Source organism: Aplysia californica, unplaced genomic scaffold, assembly GCF_000002075.1.
Source record: "Aplysia californica isolate F4 #8 unplaced genomic scaffold, AplCal3.0 scaffold00875, whole genome shotgun sequence".
In the NCBI taxonomy this organism is placed as follows: Eukaryota; Metazoa; Mollusca; class Gastropoda; order Aplysiida; family Aplysiidae; genus Aplysia; species Aplysia californica.
In genome coordinates, this window is record NW_004798145.1 from 264,891 (window position 1) to 275,370 (window position 10,480).

Sequence of the window (10,480 nt, forward strand, 5' to 3'; positions counted from 1 at the left end):
TCGACCCTGCCTAACAGGGCTAACCCGGGCTGAGAGGGATAAAACGTAATTTATGTTTTGCGAGTGCGTGTGTGTTGGTGTTTGTGTTTGTAGCCTGTAAGTTTATGTGTATGTATGTGTGTGTTTGTGTGTTTGTTTTTGTATGTAAGTATGTGTGTATGTATGAGTGTGTGTTCTATTACTTCTTTTTTTTTTTCTTTTTCTTCTTTTTTAAATTTAATGTGAGTGTGTATGTGCGTGTTTATTTTTTTTGCTATCGGTTGCTTGGATTTCTTGTGGGTCTGATTTTTGTCGTTGATTGTTGTTGCTTTTTGTTGATTTCTTGTTAGTTTGTTTGAGTGTTTGAGTCTTTGTGTGTTTGTATGTTTGTTTGTTTGTTGTTTGAAAGTTTATTGGGGGTTCTTAATGTAACATGTTTTAGGGTGTAGGGTTTCGAGCGGGCAAGCGGACCCCCAAAAAGAGTTTTCTTTTTTCTAATTTCTTTTTTTTTAATGAGGGGAACATAAGAACAGGAGGAAAGTGAGAAAGGACGTGGTGAATCAAGTGTTGCTGTCACAAGTCCCCAGGTCTATGTACTCGTACCCAGAGTCCGTCGCTGCCCGTCCCATGACGTCAGAGGTGGACACACAAGCAACCGCTTAGCGTCAACACGTGAAACTTTGCCGACAAATGTTGATCCTTCTGTCTGCATGAGGGAGGTGGTGGTGGGTCCATCCACAGAATCAGAGAGAAGACAGGAGGGGCATGATTCTACATATTTTATTATTTTTTAAAAGAAAGATTGTATAACACCTTCATCGAATCGGTGTCTGTGGCTCACCGTTTAGGCAATTCGCCGTTGCATGCATAAGACCTTAGTTCCATTCCAGCGTGGGGAGAATTTCTATCAGGTATTTTTGGTCTTTCTACTGGGACGTCGTATCCCTTTTAGCTTGGTTGCGCTCTAACAGGTTGCTCTCTCAAAAATCAAAATTGTGTCTATGAGGTTAGGAGGAAAGATAAAAACGTCTACATTTTTTCAAGCCAAAATTTCTAGATTTGGAAACGGTGGTAAACCTGCAACGCTGTGAGAACTGGGCCTCATGGCTAAATGCAGCAAACTCCTACATTCAAGATGAAATGAAAACGAAAATCGAATTCACGTCTTCGATCTGCACACAAGGGTGAAAAGTCTGACAATTACACCTTACAGTTTGAGCTTGAGCAAAGAGAAGCACACGGACACAACAACGGTCATAGTGACTGGGAAAAGTAAGACTCTCTCTCTCTCTCTCTCTCTCTCTCTCTCTCTCTCTCTCTCTCTCTCTCTCTCTCTCTCTCTCTCTATCTATCTATCTATCTGTCTATCTATCTATCTATCTATCTATCTATCTATCTATCTATCTATCTATCTATCTTTATATATATATACATATCTTCCCTCCCTCCCTCTCTCACTCGCCTTCTCTCACCCTTCTTCTGTCTCGACCTCTCTTCCTATCACAATAATATCCATTAATTCATCAGATAACCACAATCCCACCCCCCTCTCCCCGCTCACGCTTAGCTACGATATTATGTCCTTGTTGCTGTTTTCCCTGTAACTGTTATTGCAATTAAGCGGTCCCCTCGGCCACCCCTCTCCCCCCTTCCCCGACGCAAATTATGTCATTTCAATGGCAGAGTACCCGGGTTTCCCCTGGCAAGGAAAAGTGCTACTGGGCAACATTCCAGGAAGGACAAGAGAAAAAAAAACTACTCCGGATCCCACTGGGACTTGAACTGCAAACTTCCGCGTGCTTGATCAGAGGTCACAACCCCCGTATGTTCACACTACGTAAAAATAAATGTCACTTGTCACACACGATGATGATGGTGATGAATGATGATGACTATTATTATTATGATTACTATTATTATTATTATCATTTATATTATTACTGTTCTTATCATCATCATCATCATCATCATCAATATTAAACAACTTTAAAAGTGCACGTGTGTGCAAGTGCGCGAGCACACACACACACACATATACACGCGCTCACCTGTACACAAACACACACACACACACACACACACACACACACACACACACACACACACACACACACACACAAATACATACACATACACAAATACATACACATACACACGTACAGACATCACGAAAGAGAGAAAGAGAGAGAGAGAGAGAGAGAGAGAGAGAGAGAGAGAGAGAGAGAGAGAAAGAGAGAGAGAGAGGGGGACGGACAGACAGACAGACAGACAGACAGACAGACAGACAGACAGATAGACAGACAGACAGACAGACAGACAGACAGACAGACAGACAGGAAAGAAGGATGGACGTTCCCGTGGGCGGGTGTGGCAACCAAATGTTCGCAATACGACGTAACAATTCAACAAAAACACAGAAAAGTCAAGTAACACAAGGGAGGCCGCGTCCTTGTGGGCAGCATGACTAGTGGACGACTGATATCCTCAGAGTCACGGACCTCAAACTGTGAAAGTAAACGGCTCGGACAAGAGTAATGAGAAACACCAAAGTGAAGCCCGTGCCTGGGAGGTCACTGGCCTCAAACAATACCAAGGCAAGCCAGTCTTTTTTTCAAATTTCCGCTCAAAGTAGGCTAGTCAAAGTCAACTAAAGATAATGGCTTATACTTCTTTCCAAGGATGGATTAATTGGAATTTCCTTTACGCTGATATGTTGCAGGGTGTTTATCTTTTACATTGACCTGTAGCTAGACGTTTATCTTTTCTGTTAATCTGTTGCTAGGTGTTTATCTTTTACGTTGATGTTGGTACGTGTTTATTTCTCATGTTAATAATATATTGCTAGATGTATATTCTTCAAGTTATTATGTTACCACATGATTATCTTTTCTGTTGATATGTTACTGGGTGTCTACCTTTTAGATTGATATTTTAAGAAAATGTCACTATGTTACTATGTGTTTTTCTTTTAGGTTGATAATATTGCTGGGTGTTTATCTTTTACGTTGACAAGACGCTAGCTATGATCTCATTCTGTCCCGTAGATAAGACGCTATAATATCCGGTGAAAGCAAACATTGGATTTCCTTCAACGTACGGTCGGTAAAACATAATAAAAATAATTTATGACAACTGCTGGGGACGGGTGGAAATGGTTTTTTTAACGGGGTGGGGGGACAGTCGTCAAAGGCAAACTATTGAGGTCTAATGCCTTTCTAGCAATGTAGTATTACTATCATTCTTTCTCTCTACAGCTGTTTCATCTACGTCAGCAGTGTCAGACTGATAGCCTTTCCACTCCATAAAATGCTATATTGGTGGACCAAATGGAACAAGCTGAGCAATCGATCGCGACAGACAAGGACGAAAATGGGGAAATTGTGACAAACAAATGCCACCACCCTCCACCCCCCCCCCCCCCCCTGTACTTTTTGTGTGTTATCTTATTTTATATTTCACTTTTATAACGACCCAACTGCACCCATAAAGATGGTCAACACTAAAACAATACATGATGGAGACTGTTTTGTTTCTTTGAGCAAAGAGACGCACATCGACACAATAATGGTCACTCAGTGCTGAGAAAGAAGTAAGACAAACAGACAGAAACAACAGAGAGACAGTTAAGAAATAGGACCTCCCAGTAGTGTCCTAAAACCACCCGCTAAACTATGAGAACTAAATCACAATCACACAGTGCAAAAATCATCGCTTTCTGAGCGCTGTGCTTCTGTGGGCAACATTATATCACGATATCTCAAATCACAGGGCAATGGCGTTGTGTCCACATCTTTACATTATCTCTGTACAAATACAATGACATTGTGTCCATAACTTTATTTATAGCTCTATGCAGATATAATAATAGCATTTCCACTGATTTTTTTATATGTCTGTACAGATACAACGGCGCTATGTCCATTTCGTTGTGAACCTCTTCACTGCTAAAGCTAGGTACGTATGTCCTTGTTTGCGTTTTCCAAAATAACAGATTCACTTCCGAGTTTTTTCTTCTTCTGACCAAACAAGGAAATTTTAGAAGATGCAATCACGATTTGCACAGTTGCTTGTTCGTTCGGGGGGGGGGGGGAGTGTTGGGGATAGGAGGTAAGAGAGGGTGGTAAAGGGAACGATATAGCTTTGTTTAAATCTCTTGAATGAGCATCTTTACTGTGCAAATGTAGATGGAGACGTCTCCGCAAAGAGAATACAAACACGATTTCCATAATGTTATTAATAACTTTTCACAAATACAACAATGGTGTTACTCCCATCCCTTTGCGCGTCTGTATAATGACAATAATAACGCCCTGCAACAAGGCAGTCCCGGTCATTTCGAGCGCGGATACTCTAGCTATGAGAAACTATTTTTCTACGGCGTCAGATTGCTTCATGGGTCAGGAGTCGAATGGCCAGCAGTGAACTGAAGGGCGAGTAAATATGACCCCAAGTGCAGTAGAATTTCGGCACCATCTCGTGTGTGGAGAATGGACGAAACTCCAAACATCACAATCTGCGCAATACGTCATCGATAATATTGACGTGTCAACAGTTATCGGGGGAAAAGTCGAAAGGAGAATCAAACTCACGACTTTTCTGTGGGAGCGAGTTGTGGACCAAGAGATGAGCGTAAATAGGAATAATATTGTCTTATGAGACAGACAAACAGACAGACAGACAGACAGACAACATACACACACACACACACACACACACACACACACACACACACACACACACACACTCACACACACATAGGCTACGCACAACACACACATTCTCTCTCTCTCTCTCTCTCTCTCTCTCTCTCTCTCTCTCTCTCTCTCTCTCTCTCTCTCTCTCTCTCTCTCTCTCTCTCATAAAACATTCAAATAGACAGAGGGAGGGGCATAAGACCAAGGAAAGTATGAGAAATTAGGTAACCGGTACATCTATATATAAAGCACTGAGATTCATGCCACTGACATTGTGAAATCTTTAATCTTCTCCAGGAATTGTTGGATGTCTACAAGTACTGTTTTCTTTCTCAGCCAATTTTTTGCGATACACCTCAAGGATGCTAGCCATTTTGAGCTGCAGCAAGTCAATATATGAAGGTTATTTTGACAACATTATTTACTTCCAAATTTTGCACACAAAAAAAGCAACCCCACCCCCAAAAAAAACCAAAAAAAACAGCAACCAACAAACAAACAGACCCACACATGTATAGAGAGCTCAGTTTTAGTACATCGATGTGATGATAATCACTTAGTGCTAAGAAAAAGTAGGATAGACCAACAGAAACAACAGATGGAAAGAAAAGAAGTAGTAGGACCTACCAAGTGGTGCCCTTCAACTACCCACGCCAAAAGGGTGTCCACAACATAAAAAAACAAGAAAATGCAACTAATAGGCTTACATTAGGGAAAATTGTCTCGCATTCGAGATCTTTCTTTCTTTCTTTCTTTCTTTCTTTCTTTCTTTCTTTCGTCCTTTCTTCTTTTCTCTCCTTCTTTCTTTCTTTTTCTTTCTTTTTTTCTTTCTTTCTTTCTCTTTTTCTTACCTGAGAATCTTCCTCTAGAGATTCGAAATCCTGTTGTAGGGTCTGCACATGAGCCACCGAGTCACCAAACTCTGTCATCAGTTCCTGCATCTTCTCCAGCCGACGCTCCATAGTGAACTGGCTCTGAGGACACAATGTGTCGTGGCATCAGTGTGAAATTATGGGCGTATCAAAATAATGAAATCAAAGAAACTGCCATATTTTGTTGACCATTTGCGCACATTTTTGTTCAGTTTAGTTTTACTGTGGTTCAATACCTTTTATGTCCATTCAAAAGTATATTTCTGTGCTGATTTTACTGACAAATATTGATCAAACTCACAAAAACCCATCTAAATTTGCACTTTTCACGAAAACTCAAGCTGGCCATTTTCTCTCTAATTTTGCCTCAGACACAAGCCGACCCCCACCTCCTTAAATTGTAAATGTCTCGACTACCATTCAAGATGGAAGGATAATTTCATCATCAAGAGTAAGACAAGTAAACAAAATAGTGAACAAGCTTCAGGATTATACCAATGGCTCCACATGCCCAAAAATTGACGAGCGCCTAATTCCACTGTGTCCTGGCCAATTTGGTCAAGGCAAAAAAGTTCCCATTCGTTAAGGTGCAGATGGTCAAACATCACGCCATAGATGCATACCTCTTTAGGTGAGACAGGCTGCATACAACAAGTGGTATGCCTTATCGTTTGCTTTACTTCTACTTTTTATTTTTCATCCTCTGTAGCCGTTTCATCCTCTGTAGCCGTTAAATGTCGAGGGGAGAAGCAGTTTTCTATGGTGGGCCAGCTCTGCAGCTCTTTCAATTGGGATAATATATCAAGATTTCCTTGACTCCCTCAATCCATCTTTTGCGTGGTCTACCTCTTCCTTCATAGCGTAATCATCTTTAGCATAAGTTAATAATTTATGGGCATCTTTGGTATAATGATTAAACTCTTCACCGCTGCGGAGGAACTACTGCTTTGTTCTTAGTTCTTTGACTCATCCTTACACTCACCAGCTTGAACTCATCCTCAAACTTGCGCGCTGTGAGACACTGCTGTAGCTTGGTCTCCTGCCGCTGCCAGAACTCACCAAACCCTGTGCGGCTTTCTTCCAGCTGAACCAATAACCTTAAAATTTGTAAAATAAAACAGCATTAATAAGTTTACTTTTGTTCGCCGCAATAGAGGTGGAAAGCAGAAAATACAATAAAACCTGCTTTGATGGCGTAAACTGTCCAGGATAAACACCAGCACGTTATATATTTATGTAGGACTATAATTACAATGACACTCTCTAAAAAGACATCCACCTGTCTAGCACATTCACTTTTCTCCTCGACAATGGGTGTCTGTCTTGGACAATTCCGAGTGTGCTTACATAACGTTGTGTTGAGAAACGACAGGTAGCCTACACATACACAACAAAAGCCATTTAGTGCTGGACAAAAATAAGACAGATCTAGATGCTTTCTCTCTATTAAAATGGAGCCATCGTCATGGACTCCAGCGCAACAGAAACAATAATAACAACTAAGGAACAACTAAAGAACCAGAAAAGCAGCAACAACAACAATAAAAAAAAAAGAATAACAAAACAACGACAACCACAAATAATATGGCTGTGTAGATTAATTAATAAAAAAGTGTTTGTCAAAGCGAGTAAACTAATAAGTCTCAGTGTAACATGTGAAAGTGTGTGACTTTGCACACGAAGAATACGATTTACCTTGATCAAGGGAAGCAACCAATACAACATTAAACTCTTTGCATTACATGTAGTCTGTATAAAACATTCAAGGGAGGCAATCAATCTACTGTTGCAACCAAGGGGAATATTGTTTGATGGGTGGAATGTAGGCTACATTAGCCCAGAGTGAGTGGGATCAAGTCCAAATAAAAAGCTACAGCAAGATTTTAGATTAAAACATCTTTAAAACATGCATTAGTTGCATCATGGAAGAAATGCAAAACTACATCAATTTAATAATGTTGAGTAGTCAAAATGGAGCGGAGAGTCCCTTTCAAACTCAGCTATTAGCTTTTTTCAAATAAAGCTATAAAAGAGTTTTATGCCTCATTAGAAAGGGAATCAAATTATTATTCAAGGCAAAAAATTAAAGAGCAATAAAAAAAAAAACAACAAGCCAAAAACCATGTCAAATCTGCGAGACGTAGTTACAAAAAAATTACGAAGGAACTATTTTTACATCATTTAATTAATTTACATTCAATTTTGAATCTCCATGTCATTTGTTGGTGTTAAAAAAATCATTATTCACACAAAGTTTAAGCCATTTTTTAAAATTCAGTTGTGCTTTAAAATCATTAACTTAGGCCCTACAGTCTTAAACCAAAGGACACTGGCTCTTCTCAATCCAACTTTCAACAAATCAATTGAACAGCCCCCACCCCGAGGACAAAATTAAATAGGCCGATCTATTTGTAGAGTACCAATCATACCCTGAACGTACTGAGTTGTTTATGGTGTTTGTTTATCCTCATTGACCATTGGCCAGGGTCACTAAGAAACAATGTATTCAATTGTTTATAAAGGACATTTAAGCAAAATGAATCAACAATAAACAGCATTGAAACTGTGAGAAAGAAATAGGAAAGAATTAAACTAAATCCCAACAACAGCAAAACCCTCACAAATAGGGTTTCAAAGCTGAAAAGTAAAGAATTGCACAGTTGAAAAGTAAAATTTAAAATCTGAAAAGTAAAGAATTCAAAAAACCAAAACACAACCTTCTGAAAAAAAGGGACACAATTCTGTCACTCACCTCTCGAGCTCAAGGACATGACACAACTTTGTGAGAGGTGTGCTAGTATTCTCTCCCTTGATACATCCCAGCAGGGTTTCACCGTGGGTACAGGCACTGTCGATGTCCTCCAACAGCTCCTTCCGCTCGGCCAGACATACACGCAGCATGGCCTCCGTCCCTGGAACAGGACAAGATACAATGATATATTTACTGATGAATGAATTGATACAGCTGTAAGAAACTTATTCAAAATTAAGAATACCACAAGCAATGGTTGTAGAAACGCATTTCGGTCTATAAAGAATTGTGACTTGCAATGACTGGAATTTTGAGTGAGTTTTTGACAAAAGTTTGAGTAAAAAGGAGAATAATATCTATACAATTTATATAACAGTCATTTAGAGCTGGGAAAAAGAGCAAGGTAGACAGAAATAATAAGAGATAAAGAAAAAAGTAGGTCCTACCAATAGCACCCTGCTCCGACTACAAGTGTGTTGAGTTGACAAGCACCATATTTACTGTAATTTACAGGACAGCTATCATATTTTATTCTAGGGTCGAGATAAAGCAAAATTAACATGACAAAATCAACGGTGCGACCATAAAAAGCATAACCCATCAAAGGCAAACCCATAAGCCCATTAAGAGTGCTAGTGTCTATGCAGGTCTGATTACTATTAGAGTGTTGTATTTCAAAATGTGTAAATTGTGATTGAATCTTCAATCCCTGGGGTTTTCACTCCATTGCCATCATTTTTGCTTATTATTATCATAACTATAATTGTATTGTTCGTAGTGGTATAGTGGTTGTGGCAGTGGCAGTGGTAGTGGTAGTAGTAGTAGTACCATTATCCTGATAACATTTATATTATCATCCTTATCAATATCATTTTTATTACCACTATTTACTATTACTATTTTTATCATTATTATTATTAGTAGTAGTAGTAGTAGTAGTAGTAGTAGTAGTAGTATTATTATCATTATCATCATTATTACTATAATCATCATCATCCTCATCATCATCATTATTATGCATTTCAACAAAATCACACAAGCAAGTGAGACATCACTTCTCTATTATTGTTCACAGTAGGCCTACAATGTGACAGTACCTGTTACATCATTTGGCAATTCCCTCTCCTCCATTTTCTTCACCACTGCAGACAAACTGGTAGAGATCTGAGCAGTGTTCTTGGAGAACTTTTCAACCGCCTGGAAAGAGAAATCACAACAGTAAAATCATCAACATGGTCACTATAATCCTCAAGGGAACAATATCATAGAATCATAACTCAGTGGCCATTGTAGACATCAAGACTGTAAGTTTTTTAAGAGGCAAATTCTGCGAATTTAACGTTTTTCTCCAAAATGGTGGAACAAAATTATGAGAGGAGAATCTTGAAAGCTCCCAAAAGCAACTCAAATTCAGAACAACCCGTGGAGATTCTAACCAAAGCCATCTGCTGTAAGTTCCAACAGGATATCAACTGAGCTAACATGTGCCACTCCATAGTTATTGATTTAGAAGTATGGTGATAGATTGCTTACTCTTCCTGTCAAAGCATGTGGCTCATTTCTGGGTTAAAGCAAACATGCATACATTTTCTTTTCTTTTTTTTTCAAAATGTGAATGTTTGCAATAAGACCTATGAGGTAGGCATAAATGAATTCCGGTTTCTATCGGTTCGTGCTTCTTTACCATTGTGCTCCATTTAATACATCATTTCACTGATAACACAACTACGTTTGAGATTCTCTGAGTAAAGACAAGTACATCAATATAATAACGATCATTATGTGCTGGGGTAAAAAACAAAACTGACAGACAAAGCAAAATTAAGGAAGAGTAAAGTGGCAGAACTAACAAGTGGATCCCTCCAACCACCCACCTATATTTATGAAAACTTGCAGCCTCTGTAAAAATCAAAATGAAGAACGAAAGAAACAACTACATTGTGTACCAGGGCCTGACCAACTTACAGATCTGTGTTCAGTCCATTCATTAGAATCGAACTCCAGCTCTCCACCAACATCAGAAGTGAGCTGTGCCGGCTCAATGTAGTCTTCCATGTCTTTGGGGGTGTCACACAATACCACCTGAGGGGTGAAAAGAGAGGATGGTTATTTACAGACTACACACAGTGTGTGTGTATGTGTGAGTGTGTGTGTGTGTAGTGTGTGTGTGTGTGTGTGTGTGT

At 39.3% G+C, this 10,480-nt stretch overlaps 1 protein-coding gene across 1 annotated transcript in view; it reads right to left on the reverse strand.

Moving 5' to 3' along the window:
* The window catches only part of LOC101861773 (guanine nucleotide exchange factor DBS), a gene marked incomplete at its 5' end in the record, with an annotated part of 92,556 nt that overhangs the window by 64,094 nt on the left and 17,982 nt on the right, over positions 1 to 10,480 (reverse strand). The window contains 5 exon segments of the mRNA XM_013089106.2: positions 5,525 to 5,647; positions 6,528 to 6,642; positions 8,298 to 8,457; positions 9,395 to 9,494; positions 10,263 to 10,379. Of these exon segments, the coding sequence (XP_012944560.1) occupies positions 5,525 to 5,647; positions 6,528 to 6,642; positions 8,298 to 8,457; positions 9,395 to 9,494; positions 10,263 to 10,379 (615 nt within the window).